This window comes from Camelus dromedarius, chromosome 11 (genome assembly GCF_036321535.1).
Source record: "Camelus dromedarius isolate mCamDro1 chromosome 11, mCamDro1.pat, whole genome shotgun sequence".
NCBI classification, from domain to species: Eukaryota; Metazoa; Chordata; class Mammalia; order Artiodactyla; family Camelidae; genus Camelus; species Camelus dromedarius.
Genome location: NC_087446.1, coordinates 39,681,875 through 39,703,964, shown reverse-complemented (window position 1 = coordinate 39,703,964; position 22,090 = coordinate 39,681,875). Strand labels below are relative to the sequence as shown.

The following is a 22,090-nucleotide window of genomic DNA, read 5'->3' as shown; positions in this document are numbered from 1 at the left end:
GAATCCTAAAGGACAAAGAATATCAAACTTGACTAGGTATACTGATGTCACTAATAACCACAATTGTAGAAATTAACAAGACTCTCTTGGTGAAATGATGGCATCAGAATGGGTAAGGAGAACAAAATGATCTAGATGGAACATCCTTATAGAACAGTGCTGTCCAGTAGAACTTTCTGCAATGATGAAAATGTTCTTCACCTGTGCTGTCCAATATGGTGGCTACCTACTAGCCACATATGTGGCCGTTTAGAGGCCTTGAAATGTGGCAAATGTGAGTAAAGAATTGAATTTTTATATTTTAATTAAAGTTAAATGGCTACATGTGCCTGGTGGCTACTACCATAGTGGACAATGCAATTCTGAAATATACCTTCCCATTCATCTTTTTTTAAATTGAGTTATAGTCAGTTTACATGTTGTGTCAATTTCTGGTGTATAGCACAATTCTTCAGTTATACATGAATATACATATATTCATTTTCATATTCTTTTTCGCTGTGAGCTACTACAAGATATTGTATATATTTCCCTGTGCTATACAGTATAAACTTGTTTATCTACTTTATATATACCTGTCAGCAAATACAAATCTCTGACTCCTGGTCTATCCCTCCCACCCCCCTCCTCCTGACAACCACATGTCTGTATTCTATGTCTGTGAGTATGTTTCTGTTTTATATATAAGTTCATTTGTTGTCATCTTCTTTTTTTTTTAGATTCTACATATGAGTGATATCATATGGTATTTTTCTTTCTCTTTCTGACTTACTTCACTTAGAATGACATTCTCCAGGGACATCCATCTTGCTGCAAATGGCATTATGTTGTTGTTTTATGGCTGAGTAGTATTCCATTGTGTAAATATACCACATCTTCTTTATCCAGTCATCTGTCGATGGACATTTAGGTTGTTTCCATGTCTTGGCTATTGTAAATAGTGCTGCTATGAACTATGGTGTGCAGGTGTCTTTTTGAATTAGGGTTCCTTCTGGATGCATGCCCAGGAGTGGGATTGCTGGGTCATATGGTAAGTCTGATTTTAGTCTTTTGAGGAATCTCTGTATGGTTTTCCACAATGGGTGCACCAAACTGCATTCCCACCAACAGTGTAGGAGGGTTCCCTTTTCTCCATAGCCTCTCCAGCATTTATCATTTGTGGACTTTTGAATGATGGCCATTCTGACTGGTGTGTGGTGATACCTCATTATAGTTTTGATTTGAATTTCTCTGATAATTAGTGATATTGAGCATTTTTTCATGTGCCTATTGGTCATTCATATGTCTTCCTTGGAAAATTGCTTATTTAGGTCTTCTGCCCATTTTTGGATTGGGTTGTTTGTTTTTTTCTTATTAAGTCATATGAGCTCTTTATATATTCTGGAAAACAAGCCTTTGTCAGTTTCATCTTTTGCAAATATTTTCTCCCATTCTGTAGTTTGTCATTTTGTTTTGCTTATAGTTTCCTTTGCTATGCAAGAGCTTGTAAGTTTATTTAGGTCCCATTTGTTTATTTTTGCTTTTATTTCTATTGCTTGGGTAGACTGCCGTAGGAGATAATTGCTTAGATGTATGTGAGATAATGTTTTGCCTATGTTTTCTTCCAGGAGGTTTCTTGTGTCTTGTTTTATGTTTAAGTCTTTAATCCATTTTGAGTTTATTTTTGTGTATGGTGTGAGGGAGTATTGTAACTTCATAGATTTACATGCTGCTGTCCAGTTTTCCCAACACCATTTGCTGAAGAGACTGTCTTTATTCCATTGTATATTCTTGCCTCCTTTGTCAAAGGCTAATTGACCAAAATTTTGTGGGTTCATTTCTGAGCTCTGTATTCTGTTCCATTGATCCATATGTCTGTTTTTGTACCAATACCATGCTGTTTTGGTTATTGTAGCTCTGTAGTATTGTCTGAAGTTCCTTACCATTCATCTTAACCATTCCTCATCACAAGTAAGACACAGTCATCATTCTGAAAGAACGCATGACCTGTGGAAAAAGGAGACAGATATTTAAGATTAATATTTAACCTTAAGATTAAAAACATAAAAGAAGTAAAGTAAAGAGGAAATAAGATGTGTCCAGCTAAGAAGAACAGAATCTAAATGAAATGTTAGAGAAGATTAACGTGAGGCAAACAATGAGATTGAACCTTCCAGGGATGACATCTCTTTGGATTTGCTTTTGGGGACCACTCCATTTTTTCACACTATTAAATGCACAGTAAGCAGTCTGCTGGTGCTACTCCAGAATTTCCCCATATATCTATCATGTGTATTCCTTGTTAATAATTATTTCATTGAAAAAAATCTGTAGCCCCACCTGCCTCATGAAACCTTTTTTGAAAAAAATTAATTGGATATTCTCTATACTCACAGAGTTTAATGCCACATAATTTAACATCTATTTATTATCAATTTATTTTTGTTTAATTATATTAGAAACTTGAAAATGGTCTTTATGCTTTCTCTCTCTTAATTACATTATCCCTTAATACTACTTAAATTCTTAAATTATTCACTTGTGATTAAAATTTGATGTTTCCCTTTTTTTTCAGTAGAAAATGTTCTGGATTTTTCAAGGTGGCTTTTCATGCGAATTTGAATTTATTTTGCCAAGTTTACACAATGAGATTAATTCATTTTATTATTTGTTTATATGATTTTTAGAAATTGAACTTTGCTAACAGTCATTATTATTTAATGAAAAGTTAATGATTTAATTTAGGAACTTCATTAAAACACTGAGAAACTTGTGATGTAATTTTTAAGAAAATTATAAGTACGGTTTTTGGAAACAGTAATTTACATATCAATTAGAAATAATAAGTTGATAAGAGGTAAAAAGATGATGGGCTGACATTTCAACTTTTAGAATAACATGATTTTGCATTACTTCATATCTTCTAAATATGTATTTTGAAGAATTTAAATAAAATTTTCTTCTCTATAGATTTTTGCTTCAGTGTCTTGAAGACCTTGATGCCAATCTGCGAAAATTAAATTCTCGTCTGTTTGTGATTCGTGGACAACCAGCAGATGTGTTTCCCAGGCTTTTCAAGGTAATTTGAAAAATCTTTGCATAAAATAATAATCCTTGGCCAGAGAAGACATATATTGTTAAATTAGGCATTTTAGGTAATTTAAATGTGGGGAATGTAAGTGTTTTTAAATTAAAAATTTGTGGGTTTTTTCCTTTATTTAATCAAATGGTGAAAAAAATGATTTACAATGAAAAGATAATTTTTCTTCTACCTTCAGCTGCTAGTTTCCCTCCCGGAAGCAACAACTACTACCAGTTTCTTGTGTATTTATTAGAAATATTCTTTACATAAATAAGAATGCATATGTATATGTGTTTATGTATATTTTGGGTGTGTGTGTATGTTATCACCCCCTCTTCTAAAAGCCAAGAGGAGAACACGCTATGTTATACCAATCTGTGCCATGCTTTATTCATGTAACTATGTTTTGAAGATTGTTGTTACTCTTAGTCTTTTAAATGGTATTCATCATAGTATTCCATTGTTTAGATATGCTATAATTTTTTTTAGTGTAGTGGACTTACAATATTATATTAGTTTGAGGTATATATCATAGTGATTGAATATTTTATAGATTACACACCACACAAAATTATTATAAAATATTGACTGTATTCCCTGAGCTGTACATTACATCTCTGTGATTTATTTATTTTATAACAGATAGTTTATACCTCTTAATCTTCTTCATCTGTTTCACCCCTACCTCTACCCATCTCCCCTCTGGTAACCATTAGTTTGTTCTTCGTATCTGTGATCCTGTTTCTGTCTTGTTATATTTGTTTCCTTGTTTCGTGTTTTAGATTCCACATATAAGTGAAAACATCCAGTATTTTTCCTTGTCTGACTTATTTCACTAAGCATAATACCTTCCAGGTCTATCCATGTTGTTGCTGGTGGCAAGAGTTCATTCTTATTTATGGCTGAGTAATAGTCCATGTGTGTGTGTGCATGTATGTGTGTGTATGTGTCTGTCTGTCTTCTTTATCTATTCATCTGTTGATGGGCACTTAGATTGCTTCCATTTATTGACTATTGTAAATAGTAAATGGTGATGCAAACATTGGGGTACATATATCTTTTTGAATTAGTGTTTTCATTTTCTTCAGATAAGTACCTAGGAGTGGAATTGCTGTATCATATGGCAGTTCTATTTTTAATTTTTTAAGGATATAATTTCTTTCACTAGCTTTCTGCTAAACATTTAGTTATTTTCCAGAGGTCTTTTGCTAACAGAAGTAATGTTGTCAGTGACCATCCTTGTCTAAATATGCGTATCTTTGCTCACATATGCCAGTACATTTGTGAGATAATTCTTAGAAGACTTTCTGGGTCAAAAAGTTGTAACAATTCACATACTACCAACAATACAAAATTATAATTTTTTTTAACTTGGTAGAGTCTTAAGAATCTCCTAGTCTTCACAGATATAGAAAACAAACTAGTGGTTACCAGTGAGGCTGGGGTTGGGGGAATGAGAGGTACAAACTATTAGGTGTAAGACAGGTTAAAAGGATATATTGTACAACATGGGGACTATAACCAATATTTTGTAATAACTGTAAATGAAATATGACCTTTAAAAATTGTATCAAAAATGAAAATAAATAAAATAAAAAAAGGTATGCCTGACCTGTGTATTTAGAATATGTTAGAGCTGGAACACTTAGTTCAGTCTTTTTATTGTGGAGATTAAAGAAAATAAAGCTTAGAGCAGCAAAATTACTTGTTCACAGTAACCTTGATATTTTGTGTCTGAACTGATAATAAAAGTCAAAACTTTATTTAAAAAAAAATACAATTCCTAGTCTTATTTCCCATCCCCTCCCCTTTTTTAAAATGAAAAAAACTAGTTCTAGAGAGATTAAATGAGTTGGCCAAAATCATAAAACTAGCTCATTGAAGTGCTCAGACCAAAAACTGAGTTTCCTAGCTGTCTTTTATTTGTCCCTTCCTAATTACTACCAGTAGAATTCCTAATGTATATCTCCTTTTTTCTTGCAGCTGTTTGATGCATCATATTTTTATAATAGCAATGTTTCTGTCTTTAATGCAGAAGAGAACAGTTCTTTCTCCTGAATGAAAATATCTCCAATGCTAGGAATCAAATCAGCACTACCTAGACCTTTTTTTCATCAGTGTGAAAGACATGTTTAGGGTTTGGCTAATGCAACAGATGTGGCCAGTGAAAATTTATTTTATTAAAGTTTGCTTCTTACTGTAGCTGCTTAAAGTCAGAATTTAATCTAGGTGTATGGAAGAGCTCTGAGTAAAAAGTATATCAGAAACAATGGTAATGGTTTATCAGCAACTCATAAGTATGAAAGTATGTGTGAATAGTTGCCTCAACCCTATCTCTAAACCCATGTGGTATAAGTAAAATGAATCCTAAGACCATTTTACTTGCTTTAAAATAACAAGACATTTATTTACTTGCTTTGAAAAATAAAAACAGTTTAAGTCAGCAAGTCTCTTGTATCCTTTTCTCTTGAGCTTTCTTCTACCTAAAATAGCATATCATTGGATCAAACTATCTTCTTTATTTACATGATGTCCTGTCTCTTTAGTTGAGCAGAGAGGCCATAAAATACAGATATTGAACACACGCACATACACATAGAGTGCTTATTATTTTATTCTGATTTTTCCTTCTACACATAGTACTCTGTATAAAACATCATTTATGAAAACTTTCAGATATATTTAGTATGTCTAGAGCCATAGAGGGAGTTAATTCCTTTTTTTTAAAATTGTATTGTTTTTATTTTTACTTTTTGTTTAGAGGAACTATATGCATGTGTTTCAAAAAAGAGCCCAAAAGTATACACAGTGATAAGCAGGTCTCCTTCCCACCCCTAACCTTTACACCCCCTGTTTCTCTGAGAGGGAAGATTCTTTTGTCGGTAACTAACTGACTCATTTACATTGTTGTCTCTGGGTTTATTATTCTAGTCGGCAAATAGTGAGAATTTTTAATAGGTAAGTAATTCTGTTTTCCACATTGGAGATAAAACTGGTTTGGACCTGATAACAGTGCCTTTAGTTTATTGGGGTGATGACAGTAATTTCAGTACAGATGTGTCTCTAGTATGCATCTTCTCTTGTAGCATTTGCTCATTTTATTCTGTTTATAATGAGTAGATTTAGGAATGGGGTCAGAGTACTTTTATAAACATATTTATTTATGTCTGATAAACTTGTTTTTTCTTATGTGTTTTCTACTTAGAATTTTTCTCAGTTAAATTCTAACAATATAAGCTAACAAGATGGCTTTTTTTTTAACTTTTTTCTCATGTTCTACTGAAGAAATGATGGACTTAGCAGACACTAGCCTAGGCAAAACTTAAATGACTCTATTGATCATAGGTGTCTTACATAAATTATTATTATACAGTTAAATTTTACATCTACATTTGATGCCAGACTGATGAGCTATTAACACCATGTACATTCTATGGCCTGTAGAAACTTTTTATGAAGAGTTTAAAGTATTGGTTTAAAACATTCTCATTATATTCAAGAAACGGAGACATGTCTTTATAAATGGATATACTGAACCATAATAACATGTTTTGTTAAAAAAAAAACTCAGAATAAATCAAAAAAGAACATATAAAGCTACTAACATTTCCCATGCATAAATTAATTTATGATTTTTGAATTATTTTGGATTCTTACTTTGTTATTTCATGGTACATGCTCGTTTGAATAAGAAAATTCATTCAGCAGATATTGATTGAGTGCCCATGATATCCAAGGTGGTGGTCAAGGTGCTAGGGATATAGTGGTTAAGCAGACAGAAAAAATCCCTACCTTCACAGAGCTTACACTATATTAGGAAGGAGACCAATAATAAACAAGTAAATATGCAATGTCAGATGGTGACAGATGCTAAAATAAAGTATGGGATAGTAAGTCCCTAGGTGAGGGAAGAATAGTTTCTCTATATGAAATTGTGGAAGATCTCACTGATAAGGAGACATTTGATATCACTGAGCCCTGCAGATATCTGGAGTATGATATATTGAATCACAGTATTTTTTAGCTTGTTCATCAAAACGTACTTTATTTTCCTACTCCCTTAAATCTAGGTTGTCCTTATATCTTGTTTTGATTGAGTGCCAAAGAAGATAATGAGTTCTGAATCCTAGGTCTCAAGTGACCTCGTAACCTCTACCTTGGTCCACTTGGAATGCTCCTTGTACTATGTAAGGAAACCTGGGGTAGAATATCAAATTATGGGAGAGCACATGTAGAGAGAGAGGGCCAACCAACAGCCAACACCAAGGTCTGAGATGTATGAGAGAGGTCATTTAGATCCTCCACCAGCAGCCAAGCTGCCAGCTGATTACAGGCTCATGAATGAACCCAGGTGAGACCAACAGAATTATTATCTAGTTAACTGGCAGACTTGGAGAATTAACTATTTTAATCTGCTAAGATAATTGCAACATGGGGAAAGAGTGTCTCAGGTAGAGGGAACAGCAGTTACAAAGACCCTGATGTGGAAGTGTGCCATGATTTGTTCAGGAACAGCAAGAAGGCCAGTGTGCTCTGGCCAGAGCACAGTGAGTGAAAATAAGAGATGGAATCAGAGAGGTTGGAAGAGCCAGATCATAGGACTTTACCATGTTAAGGACTCTGGCTTTTACTCTGAGTAAAATGGAATGCTATGGGAGATTTCTGAGTAGGGGAGTGACATGATTTCACTTACATTTTATAAGAATCACTCTGACTGTAGAGAATGGACATGAGAGAATGGAAATGCTATAAAGGCTTAAGCAGAAAGATCAGTTAGGAGGCCATGGCAGTTGTTCAGGAGCAAGATGATGGTGACTAGGACTAGAGAAGCAGCAGAGGTGTTGAGAAATGGTAGAAATTTGGATATATTGTTTAAAAAGAGGTTATAGGGTTTGTTCATATGTGGTATATAAGAATCAAGGATGACTCCAGTGTTTTTAGCCTGGACAGATGACACAATGGATTGCCATTTAGTGAGATGAGGAAGATTATAGAAGGAACAAGTTTAGGGAAAAATCAGGAGTTCATTTTTTTTAAGTTTGAGATGCCTTTTAGACATCTGCATGTACTTGTTGAGTAGGCATTCAAGTCCAGAGCCCAGGGGAGAAGTCTGCACTAAATTCAGGAATCTTAAATATATAAATATATTTAAAATGCTGAGACTAGATTTATGGAATAAAGGAAGGGGTAGCAATATATGTATGGATGGAAATTTTTAGAGCTTTACCATCTTTATATTTAGGTTATTTTGTGAGATAACATCCTTTATGTAATTATACTACTTTCAATGCTTTCTCTTAAGAAGTTTGTGATTTATAACTTTGTTTTTATATAAAATGTAATGTTTCTTAAGTATTTTTACAATATTACCCATGACTTTTAAGAACTTTACATCCATTTAGTGGTTCATTTTATGCCTTCTGAATGGTTGAACAAATAATTGTGATACACAAAAGGTTACAAATCTTAGTGCTTAATATTATAAAGTGAATATTCATTTTTTCACATGAAAATATTTTAATACTACATGCAATCTTATTGTTATGTTCAACTACTGAAATCCAAAGGTTAACCACATGTTGTTTAAAATAAAGATGTGTGCTAAAGAGTAGATAGAAACTTCTACCTCTGGTTAAGATGTAGAAAGTTGCAAAGACCATCATTCCCATCTTAACAGTGAAAAGAAAGTAAATATGCCACAGTATCATAGGTTTTTCGGTTTTTTTGTTTGTTTGTTTTTAACCTATCAGAGAGTTGAATAAATAAATAAATAAAATTCCGTAAAGGGATGAGCCTTTCATAGGAGAGAAGGGACCTATGGTAACATCCCTGAAATCACAGCAGGAAGAGAAGGGAATCTACTGTAGTTAAGAGTAAAGAGAAACCAGACAAAATTTTACCAAGGTTTTTATGTGGGCTGACATGGCAGATTAGAATCCCAAGAAGTCCTAGTCAGAGAGCAAGTTTACATCCACTCTCCAGTTCTTTTCTTCACTGCCTTCATGGAGTACCAGTGGCAGTGTGAAAAAATAGGTTGATGATTGAAAAAGCTGTACCTTGTAAATAGTAAGATAATAAAGTAGAATTCAAGACAAAATTGCCATAGATGAAGAATAAAATCCCACATCAAAAAGATATAACCATCATGAACGTGTATTATCTACCAGTAGCATAAAAATACATGAATCTCAAATTGATAAAAGTTAAGAGATAAGTAGATAAATTCACAATCATAGTTGGTGATTTTTACATCTCAATTATTGTTAGACTATACAAAAATTAATAAGCATATAGATGATGTGCATAACACTACCAAATCAATTTGATGTAACTAATTTTTGTAGAACACTATACCCAAGAACTACAGGATACACATTCTTTTCTACTGCACGTGAAACATGCACCAAGATAGACCATACACTCAGCCACAAAACCAGTATCAGTAAATTTCAAAAGACTAAAATCTTACAGAATGTATTCTGACTTCAGTAGAGTTAAATTAAAACAAATGGCAAGAGAATAGCAAATCTTTGTAACTGAATGATAATGGAAGCACAATGTATCAAAATTTATGGGATTCAGCTACAGCAGTACTTAGAGGGAAATTAATAGCATTCAACACTCTATTAGAAAAGAAACAAAGAACTGAGCTTCTACCTTAAAAAACAGAGAAAGAATAAATTAAACCAGTAGTAAATAGAAGAAAGGAAGTAATAAAGAGAGGAATGGAAATCACTGAAATAGAAAGCAAACAGCAGAGAAAATAAATGTGAAATAATCAGTGTATTGTGTCTCAACTCCAAAGCCACCCTTCTTTGCCCTGCTTTGTTTTATACTGAAGCTGGATGCTATAAACTTTTCTCCTTTGCTGGCTGGCTTGATATTAGGTTTTGTCAATAGGAATTGCTAGTTGTTCTTTGTAAGGTCATAGCAGAATTGAAGGGGCTTTCTTTTCTTGTATCTTTATAGTTTTTTCCTAGCACCTTAGACAGCCGATAAGCATGTGGGAAGACTGTAGCACTTACCTCAGTAACCCTTCTGGACAAGCTCCAGCTCATCCACATCCTCTGACAAATTTCTCTAGTGGACCACTTTTACAGATCAGCTCCAGTCAGCCCATGTCCTGCTGGAAGTTTCTCAGCCATTTAGTGATCTGTTCCTATGAACCAGCTCCGGATCTTACCCTCCGGCAAGTTTTTTCCCTACAGGGAAAGTTATGTGTTCCTGAGGCAGCACCCCCCATACAATGAGATGTGAATCTCAGTAGGGGAAAGAAACAGAACTCTTCTCAGTTCTTAATTCATTACTTATTTCCCCTCCATTTAGAGGTGGTAGCTGCTTTCTGCAATTGCTACTCTTGGACTCCATAGAACAGTACTATCCAACAGAAGCCACATGTATAATTTTAAATTTTCTAATAGCCACATTAAAAAAAGTAAAAAATAAAAATGTGAAGTTAATTTTTAAGATGTATTTTGTTCCATCCCCAGTACCTCTATTAAAAATAAAATAAAATAAACTTAATTACCTCCCCCTAAAAAAATAAAATAATTTTAATAAAATATATTTTATTTAACCCTTATATTAAAATATTATCCTTTCAATATAAAATAATTATACAATTATTAAGCTATTTTTGTCTTTTTTCATATGAAGGCTTTGAAATCTAATGTATATTTTATGCTTACAGCACATCTCCATTCCAACTAGCCACATTTCAAGTGCTCAGAAGCCACTTCTGTGGCTACTGGCTATCAACCATATTGGATGGTATAGCCTTAACTCTTATTCCTTGTATTGTTGACAACTTTTTACCTGCTAATGATTCTTTATATTGCATTTTCCCCATTCAGATTACTACTGTGGCTCTTCTTTTGACTGAACCCTGATTAAATCAGTCAACAAAGCCAAAAGCTGGTTCTTTTAAAGGATTAATGAAATTGACAGACTCTTAGCAATATTGATTAGGGCCCAAAATGGAGAAAACACAAATTACCTTTATCAGGAATAAAAATGGGGACAACACTGAAGAGTCTCTAAATTTTAAAAACATTGGAAAGGATATTGTAAACATCATAATGTCACAATATATTGTATAACTAAGATGAAATGAAAAAACATTCTTGCAAAGTACAACTTACTAAAATTCTCAGAAGAAAAAAAAAAAAGAAAAATTGATTAGCCATTTCTTAAAGAAATTGAATTTGTAATAAAAAACCTCCCCATAAGTAAAATCCTGGGCCCAAGATGATCTTACTTTGTGAATTCTACCACATATTTAGGAAAGAAATTATACTAGTCTTAGAATACTCTTTCAGAAAACAGAGGATAATGTTAGGAAGATTTCTCAACTTGTTTATGAAGCAGCATAACTCTGATACCAAAACTTGATGAAGAACTTTTAAGGGGGAAAAAAAAGTGTAGCCAGGTGTCCTCCATAAACACAGACTCAGATATCCTTAGTATGTTAAAAAATTGAATTCAGCAATATTTTAAAATAATACTACACATGATCAGTGATGTTTATTTCAGGAATACAAAGTTGGTTCAACATTTTAAAATGGTCAATTAACATAATTTTCCTATTAATATAAGAGTAAAGGTAAAGATACTAAGATTGTCTCAGTAGGTGAAGGAAAAAGCATTTGAGAGAATTCACCACCCATTTATAATTTTAAAAAAACTTTAAGCAAACTAGGAATGGAAAATTGCTAAATAATCAATTTGATAAAGGTTGTCCACAAAAGACATAGCTAATATCCTACATAATGGTGAAACACTGAATGCTTTCCACCTAAGATAGGGAACAAAGCAAGTATATTCACTTTCACCACTTACTGAAAGTCTAGCCAGTGTAACTAGGGAAGAAAAAGAGTAGATAATTAACTTACCAGCTCACCTTCACTCTCCTGTTCTCTATCATAGCATCCTAGTTTTCTTTCTTTTTTTTTTTTAATTGAGTTATAGTCATTTTACAATGTTGTGTCAATTTCCAGTGTAGAGCACAATTTTTCAGTTATCCATGAACATACAGATGTATTCATTGTCACATTTTTTCACTGTAAGCTACCTCCTAGTTTTTCTAATAATTATTGTATACTTACTTATTATTACCTCTGTATTGCAAGTCTTCCTTAGTAAGTTCCAGAAGGGAGGGACCTAGCATAGGACCTGGCCTATGATAAGAATTATAATAAATATTGGAATATGAATGAATTAATCTACTGTGTGGGGAACTTTCTCCTCCATAGCTTTTCATTTTTCTTATGGAGAGCTGTTCACTAATTTATCCCCAGGGAAGAAGTGAATGATCTCATTGGTGAGTTTAATAGAAGTTAAGCAAGTACAACTCAGATCATACCTTTCTCCTCTTCAGTTGCAGAGAGCACATATCCTGTTCTCTTCTATGTGATAAATTTTGTAGGAGCAGCCCACACTGCAGGGAGGGTGCTGCTTTTCACTGGGTAGGTAAATCTGTTTAATTCAGGGGTGAAATATTAGCAAGCTTACCTGCCCTTAAACCTAATATGTTTTCTCCAATCAGCTTTGCTAGTAATGTGTCTTCAGTTTTCTGACTTACGTCCCTTTCCTTTTCAAAAAAGTAAAGGAAGAGGGTGTTATTGACTTGCTTTAAGTTCTAACATTTACCAACTGAAAACTAAAAAATTATTTGTCAAAAAATCATAGAATTGAATTGCAAACTACTGTTTAGAAAAAAAAAAAACATGTAACAGAAAGTTTGCTATCATTAAAATATAAAGAGCCCCTACAAATCCATAAGACAGTTAACTGCAGTAGAAAACCAAGCAAACATAAGCTGCAGCTCACAAAGGAAGAGATATACAAATGGCTAATAATAATAATAGCAGCTGTCATTCATTGAGGGTATATTATGTCCTAAGCAATTTAAATGCTTTCAGCAACTCAGTAATATACTTTATTTTTTCATTTTACTGTAGCAAACACTTACATAGTGTATGCTATTTGCTAGATACTCTCTAAGCACTTTACTTATCTTCTACCCTTTTTATAGATAAGGAAATGAGCATGGAAGGTTTAGAAATTTGCACAAATAGTTGAGCCAGTCTTTGAACACAGGAAGTATGACTTTACATCTGTATTTTCTAATTACCACTCTATACTGCCTCTCACTGTAAAACAAAGAGATATAATCTTTCCTATTCTCATTTTAATTTCATTTTTAAATTTCAAAAACAGTACATTATTATACTAACAAATCTGAACAATGCAACAGTGTGTAAAGTATAAAATAATTATCTTATTTACATTCATAACTTCTACTTTTCAAAGATAACAGCTATTGACAGCTTTGTATGCCTTCTTCAAAGTTTTCAAGACATGAGGAAATTTTAAATGAGATATTTTTTTCTGTGTATGCTATGTGTGTGTATTAGTGGTTTTTGAAAATCACTAACACATGCTATTGGCATGTGTATGGGGAGAAAGCACTTTGGCGTACTACTGGTGAGAATGTAAATTGGTACAGTATATCTGGCGGAACATTTGGTAGTGTCTATCAAAATTTTAAATGTATTTATCTTATCTATTAATTGTTCTTAAAGAATTATTTCTAGGAAAAATAGAACAAATGCCCGCAAATGTTTAAAATGCTTGCATAAAGATGAAAATGTATCCTGCAAGGTTTATAACAGCAATTTTAAAAAACCACCATTGGCAATAGTCTTTGTCTAATCTGTACAGGTTTGGAGAATTACAATGTGTGACCATGTAATCAGTTAGATAATAGTTGAATGACAGGTGGTTTTTTTTTTCTGTATAAGTTATATCAGAGTAGATTTTAGAATTAAAAAAAAACAAAACTTTACTACTCCCCTGGGAAATCACTTAAGTCCCTGAAGTCACAGTCTCTTCATTGACAATCATTAAAAGGAGTATACAGGACTTACTAATATAGCACCTGCTACTCAATAATAGCTGCTATTGTTATTACTATCTTTATATATTCCACAGTTAACATTTTTTGGTAATCAGAAGTAAAACATTTGGAAACAGAATACCTCAGCATAGCAGCTTTACCATGTAAACTGTCAAAGGTTTATTACAGACCAAGTCTTAGAATCATCAGACATAAATTCAGGTATTCTGGCTCTCTCTGAACTTGTACAAATCCCTAAAATTTTAAAATAACCTTATCTGCAAAATGGAGACAACAACCAAAGTGCCAAACTCTGAGGGTTGTTTTGAGTAGCAGATCAGATAATATAAGTGTAAATTATTTGAAAAAGTGAAGTGATCTACAAACACATTTAGTGTAAGAAGCTGGTTTTAAGCATGTTACTGGATTGTCTAATGCCTAGCGTAATGCCTGAAATCTAGTGAGTATAAATTTCTTATTTACATATTTTTGAATTTATAAATTGTGTACTTTCTTCCTGCATAGTCAAAGTTTGATTTATGTATAATCATTTGATGTGTGGAGTTTGAGCTTTTCACTTTTTTCCAGCCTGTGTTGTTGTAACAGAGAAAATAATTATTAAAATTTGTGTACATTTTTGCCTCTTTCTTTTACTTTAGGAATGGAACATTACTAAACTCTCAATTGAGTATGATTCTGAGCCCTTTGGAAAGGAACGAGATGCAGCTATTAAGAAACTGGCTACTGAAGCTGGAGTAGAAGTAATTGTACGAACTTCACATACATTGTATGACCTAGACAAGTACGTATTTTTTAATGGTAAAATACACATAATATTTGTCATCTTAACCATTTTTAAGTGTATGGTTCAGTAGTATTAAGTACATAGAAAGTACTGTGGGACTTATGTTTGTAAAGTGGAAATAAATACATGTATAATAGAGTTGTGGAAGAATTAAATGAATATATGTCAAACTCTTAATACTGTATGTAACTTCTGTGATTTTTTTTAACCCAGTGACAGACACCAAAATTACCTAAAGGCATAAGAATAAAATACTCAGAATTCCAGTTTCAAAACTATTAAAAGTATCAAAAAATTATCTTTGACTATTCTGACTCAGCCTACTGTGGTCTCGCCTTTTGGGCAATATTAGTTTTATAGTTTATATGATACATAGCCATAAACTGCCTTGGTGTATTTTATATGATTGTCTTAAGTTATTTGTTTAATGTATATGTATGTAGTTTATCTGGATTTTAAGTACATATGCAAATTATATGTAACATTACATAGTCCTCTGAACAAAGGTATAATATCTTACTTCTTAAAGTATATTTCTTGAAATACCAGTCCTTGATGAGGCTTTGTCCAACAAAGATTCTGTGGTCAAGTTTAAATTTAGGAAGTTTTATATGCAAAATTTAGAGTATTTATGGTTTGTTATATAAGATTTGTTAACATTAGTTTTTGGCATACTGTTGTCCTTACAAGTGCTGAAATCTCAAAATTTATGTACTTTTTAAATTATTCTACTTTTAAAGTTACTTTTACATGTTATCAAGTTAATAAAGCTAATTCTATAAGTAACATGACAAGCTAGCTAATTTTATTCCACTTTTCCAAGTGTATCAAAAAATTGTGGTTTGATTCAGGCAAGGGTCTTACTTGATATTAAGCCAGAAGTCATATATCCTTTGATAATAAACTTGTCTTCTAGTTTACCAGATTTCTTAACTTTAGGGAGCTGATAGCAAGGAGACAAAACAGGGTAAGAACAAATGCCTTAAGTGGGAAACTCAGTGTTACACACAATATTGGACTGTTTATTGGACTGAATGTGAATATTTACCATATATAATCCATCATGTACAAATGTAACATCTAGAAAACAGTTTTTCTAAGATTTTTATCTTGCTTCTGTTAATAATTAGCAGTGTTCACATTAGTATCATTACAGTACCATTATAGTGGACAGATTTCATTATGAGCCTATGTATAAACTCAAAGTTTAGAGAAAGGGTATAGCTTAAGTGGCAGAGTACATGCTTAGCATGCACGAAGTCCTGGGTTCAATCCCCAGTACCTCCTCTAAAAATAAATAGACCTAATTACCTTCCTCACCCCCACAAAAATAAAATAATAAATAAATAAAATGCTTTAAAAAAAATAAATAAACTCAAAGTTTATGTATGTATACACCAAAGCAAAATTGCTAAAAGCAGAGAACATAGTTTTTATGGTAATTATTTTCTGTATGTACAATTGATACATAATTATATGTGCTATATTTGGATTAAGAAAAACTTGATTTGCTATTTATTAGTTATGTGACCTTGACTAATTAATTTAACTCTTTTGGTGGGCTTCAGCCTCTGATCCATAAAATGATGGAGTTGGATTTTACCGGTAATTTTTTATTAAGGCTAAATGCGAATAAGCAAATAGCCATGGTAAAAAAAGAATAATTGATTATTCCCAAATCATGTCTAATCTGGACTACCATTGGCAAGGCTAATCTTTCTTTTTAAATATGACTTGATTGAAAAGTTAGTGATTAGAATTCAATGTAAAATATATACGACATATACTGACATTGATCAAAAACATGAGCACAGTAGAATATAGCAAGTGATTATCACTACAGTAACATATAATCCTAATTAGTGAGACTTACTGATTGCTCCTTGATATAGTATTGGCCTGGTTTAGTTTTTATTGATATTAAGAAATTCTTTGAGCTATGTTGTGATATGTTTTCACATTTCCATATTTTTTTGGTTTGTTTTTGCCTTTAGGCTTATTTAGCTGGTTTTTTTCTTTCTTCATTTATAGGTGCTTAATTCCCTTTGTCTTAAAAGTTCTGATATTTGCATACTGTATATTTTTGACATCTAGCATATGTCTAGAAAATGAAGAGAATAGTTATCAGATTTATTAATTATTTTAACAAGTTTCCTGATCCTAAGAAGCTAACATCCTCCTAGAAATCTTAAGTGATTCATTTTATTTTCTGATTTTTAAGCCTTTTTAGAGCTTATCAATCAAAGTATATTGTCCTTTTTTTTATACTAACTGTGTTTTACTAATTTTTGTAATAGGATCATAGAACTAAATGGTGGACAGCCACCTCTTACTTATAAAAGATTCCAGACTCTCATCAGCAAAATGGAACCACTAGAGATACCAGTAGAGACAATTACTTCAGAAGTGATAGAAAAGTGCACAACTCCTCTGTCTGATGACCATGATGAGAAATATGGAGTCCCTTCACTGGAAGAACTAGGTAGGTATAAACAGTAATACATGTGGAGCTTAAAAGTTAATAAACCATTCAGAAAATCCCACTCCTACTTTGACATGTAAAGTGTTTTGTGTTAAAAGGAAAAAAAAAAGGAGAAAAAAGAAAACTCAAATTAAGAAATGATAAATCTATGCGTTATTTGTGTATTCTATAAACATATGATCTATCTGTTAATCTCTTAAGATGTACATTCTAAAGAATAGAGACCATGTTATATATCATCTATATGTGAGGACCTGCTCAGGGCTGTCATTTCATTTTTATGCCACTGTCAGATTTTTTGGCAAAGTAATTTTTATCCCAATGATTGTGGTTAAATGAAAAATATTTTAGTTACAGAAGAATTATATTTTTTTCTTTTCTTTTTTTTCTTTTGTTTTGTTTTGTTTTGTTTTAGGTTTTGATACAGATGGCTTACCCTCAGCAGTATGGCCGGGTGGAGAGACTGAAGCACTTACACGTTTGGAAAGGCATTTGGAAAGAAAAGTATGATAATATAGATCATGTTTATATTTCCAAACTAGCATTTTAAAAATAATTTCACTCGTTTTTTAAGACAAAAATATAGATTGTTGAAAAAGAAGAATTGAGAGAAATGGTTAAAATAGCACAAGCCCAGTTGTTTGAAAATTAACAACTATTTCTTCATTTAAATACCTTTCCTCCTCCTCATCTGAGTATTTCCTCTCTACTACCAATACTACCTCTTCTATTTTTTCTATGTAAGCTGGTATCTCATGACCATAACTTTGAAGCTAAGATGGAATCCTTCTATTTCACCTTTATCTCAGTGTCAAAGACAGACTGAAATTGCTCTCAGCCTGTGTTAGGAATTTGAAGGTAATTTATTTCACAAGATTATGTGCTACCTGAGGTTGGCTGAAACAAAAGAATGCTCAGCTTTATCCTTTCTTGTTTTTTATTAAAACATGTCCTTTGTGGCTGGAATAATGAGATTTTATTCCCCAAGGACTATGTAATTTTTTTCTTTTAATCTGTTAAAATGGAAAAGGCAATTAGGTAGCATAATATTCTCTGTGTGTTTTCAGGCTTGGGTGGCAAACTTTGAAAGACCTCGAATGAATGCAAATTCCCTGCTTGCTAGCCCTACTGGACTCAGTCCTTATCTCCGATTTGGTTGTTTGTCATGTCGACTATTTTACTTCAAACTGACAGATCTCTACAAAAAGGTATTGTCTAGAACTGGAGCTTATTTTCCAAAATACTTTTATTTTAACTGCTGATAATACTTCTTTGTTTTTTAATCTTAGGTCAAGAAGAACAGTTCACCTCCCCTATCCCTTTATGGGCAACTGTTATGGCGTGAGTTTTTCTATACAGCAGCAACAAATAACCCACGCTTTGATAAAATGGAAGGGAATCCCATCTGTGTTCAGATTCCTTGGGATAAGAATCCTGAGGCTTTAGCAAAATGGGCAGAAGGACGGACAGGCTTTCCATGGATTGATGCCATCATGACACAGCTTCGTCAGGAGGGTTGGATTCATCATTTAGCCAGACATGCAGTTGCTTGCTTCCTGACACGCGGTGACCTGTGGATTAGTTGGGAAGAAGGAATGAAAGTAAGTGTTTTAACAAATGTAGCATGGTCTTATTTTGAAGAACTCTACCTTATTAAAACAATTCCTAAAAGTTGTCTGTTATTTAGAGTCATTTATAGTCTGATTTTTCAGCAGGAAAGTATTTTATTCCCACAATACAGGCACACTTTAGGGGAGCAGAATAGTCTAATCAGACAGAAGAAATGGTGAAAAGTGGTATGATTAACCTGCGATCATTTCAATGGCAAAATCAGCCTCACCATCAAGGGAACTGTAAGATTTAACACTGTGGACTTCTTGGATCAATATATATTTATAGTTGATCATTTCTATCACAAAAAGGATTCACCTAAGGGTTATTAGAAATAGTGAATTTGTATTATAAATTTTAAAATATAAATCATTTCACTTCACTTCAACACCATAGCTTTTTAGTCATAATTCTGTTATATAAAGTGAAGCATGCTTCATTTTGTGACATCATCTTGTGGTTATACAGAACAGGACTTAGATATATGTTTTACCCTCCTATCTGAAACATAAACTGAGGGGAGGGTATAGCACAGTGATAGAGTGCATGCTTAGCAGGCATGAGGTTCTGGGTTCAGTTCCCCAGTACCTCCATTAACAACAACAACAACAAAAAAATTATAGAGGTAAAATATAAATTTCCCCTATCCAAGGGCCATTTCTAATCCTATGGGTTAGCTTTTTTTATATCTCCTGTATTTTCTAATACAAAGTTGTATGCAACATAGACGAATAGCATACATTTAATGAATTTATAAAAAATAATTTAATTCTGCTTTCCTTTTGGATTAGAGTCCCAAGTTTAAACTCTCTAATACTAGTGAATTTTTGAAGATTGTTTATATTTGGATGCTTCCATTATGTAGGCCAATGTACCAGGCTCCTAAGTTTTTGTTGATGACTTATTTGGTAGCATTTTTGCTTTCTTTAAAGTGTTTATTGCTTTTTTTTTTTTCATTTCTTAATCTCCTCATATCCCATCTTATCTTTTTAAATCAGTGACTTGAGTAATTTTTACCCTCCACCCTTAATAATGCTGCAAAGATTAGAAAGGTAAATTCTGTTCAGAAATCTATATATTACTAATTTGTTTCTTTTCCTGAAATAAATCATAGAATAGAACATAGACAAGGAAGCTAACTTTGGAATTTTTAATTTTACAGTTCTGTGCTAGATTTTCTTTGTCTTGATTATTTTTTTTAAGGGAGGGTGGATAATTAGGTTTATTTATTTTTAACAAAGTTACTGGAGAGTGAACCTGGGATCATGTGCATGCTAGACATGCAGTCTACCACTGACCTATACCCTCCTCCTTCTTTGCCTTGACTTTTGAGCTACAGAGACCTGGAAAATGCTTGCTTTGAGAATTATATGTGTGCAAACTAATTGGTTACTGTTACTTCTGAAGGTATTTGAAGAATTATTGCTTGATGCAGATTGGAGCATAAATGCTGGAAGTTGGATGTGGCTGTCTTGTAGTTCCTTTTTCCAACAGTTTTTTCACTGCTATTGCCCTGTTGGTTTTGGTAGAAGAACAGATCCCAATGGAGACTATATCAGGTAAATCAAGGGTGATTATTATTCAGTTTGGAATAGCTAATCCAGGAAGAGCCTTTTATGTTTAAGAAATGCTTAAAGTATTCCCCACTCATGATGGGCAGCAGAGATGAGGAGAAGGGTAACAAATCATTTAAATGGTATTGATTTGATTGTGGTCGTTTATAGCTAATAAACAGTTTGTTACAATTTGCATATAGCTCATCTTATTAATAATTTTTCTTCCTTCTCCTAAAAGGCGTTATTTGCCTGTCCTAAGAGGCTTCCCTGCAAAATATATCTATGATCCCTGGAATGCACCAGAAGGTATTCAAAAGGTAGCCAAATGCTTGATAGGAGTAAATTATCCTAAACCAATGGTGAACCATGCTGAAGCAAGCCGTTTGAATATTGAAAGGATGAAACAGATCTATCAGCAGCTTTCACGATACAGAGGACTAGGTATGTCTGTAAATGCCTTTGATTTGTTTCTTTGACAGCTGTTTAATGTGCCTTTCCTTGAATTTGATCTTGACCATAACTTAATAGGGAATTTTTTCCCTTTAGGTCTTCTTGCATCTGTGCCATCTAATCCTAATGGGAATGGAAGCCTCATGGGGTATTCTCCTGGAGAAAATATCCCAGGTTGTAGCAGCAGTGGAAGTGAGTGAAAAGGAAATTTCTGCACTTAGTAACATAAAGAGATTAATAATCAAATATATTGTTTATTGAACTTCACCATAATATGTTTTAAAAATTCTGTCATTAAAATTTGTGTGATAGGTTTCTTGTACACGTGCATACATGTACACACACACACACACACACACACACACACACACACAGGCTCCATTAGTGACATTTTAAAGATGGGAAACATCATTACATGTAGTAGAATTTGGGTCAAGGTAATGATCTTGCAAACTGAATGAGGAGAATAAAATTTTAAGGATAAAATGAAAATCAAATATTATATTTTCAGAGTGCTCATTATTATTTATTCTCTTTAGATATGTATCAGCTATAATGTAATTCGTTAAGAAGGTCAGTGACCCTATGAATATGGCCAAAAGATTTGTCATATACACGCATAGGGCCTCTAGTCCTTTTGTAGATGGGTTTTTCCTTACAAACCCTAATCTTTAATCACTTTCTTTATGATATATGTTTATTTGCCACATATATTCTTAATACACGTGACATTAATAATGTTAAGAAGTCAGTATGTATTGGAAATTTGAATCATTGTATCGGTTTTCAAAGGTTCTAACCAAAAATAGCATAAGGGTAATTAATTTGATTTAAAACAAGGCTGCATTTGAGGAATGCTTATTTTTTTTAATAGACTTTATGTTTTTTAGAGCAGTTTCAGGTTTACAGCAGAATTGAGCAAAAAATACAGAGCTCCCACATAGCCCTCCCCACCCACACATATATACTCCCCTACCCTCAACATCCCTCATCAGTGTGGCATATTTGGTACAATCAATGAACCAACATGGGCATCTTATTATCAACCGAAGTCCATAGTTTACATTAAGATTTACTCTTGATGTTGTACATTCTATGGGTTTTGACAAATGCATAATGACATGTAGCCACCACTATAGTATCGTACAGAATAATTTAATTGCCCTACAAATCTCTTGTGCTCCATCTATTCATTCCTCCTTCCCTCCCTCTCCCCAAGCCCCTGGAA

The 22,090-nt window shown here is 33.0% G+C and overlaps 1 protein-coding gene across 2 annotated transcripts in view; it reads left to right on the top strand.

The window, feature by feature from the left end:
• The window catches only part of CRY1 (cryptochrome circadian regulator 1), a 73,974-nt gene that overhangs the window by 46,353 nt on the left and 5,531 nt on the right, over positions 1 to 22,090 (top strand). For both annotated transcript variants that reach the window (XM_064491690.1, XM_010996467.3), the window contains exons 2-10: positions 2,950 to 3,058; positions 14,618 to 14,760; positions 17,061 to 17,245; positions 17,661 to 17,749; positions 18,313 to 18,453; positions 18,535 to 18,846; positions 20,264 to 20,415; positions 20,651 to 20,853; positions 20,959 to 21,054. In XM_064491690.1, coding sequence (XP_064347760.1) covers positions 2,950 to 3,058; positions 14,618 to 14,760; positions 17,061 to 17,245; positions 17,661 to 17,749; positions 18,313 to 18,453; positions 18,535 to 18,846; positions 20,264 to 20,415; positions 20,651 to 20,853; positions 20,959 to 21,054 — 1,430 coding nt within the window. The remainder of the gene's footprint in view (positions 1 to 2,949; positions 3,059 to 14,617; positions 14,761 to 17,060; positions 17,246 to 17,660; positions 17,750 to 18,312; positions 18,454 to 18,534; positions 18,847 to 20,263; positions 20,416 to 20,650; positions 20,854 to 20,958; positions 21,055 to 22,090) is intronic.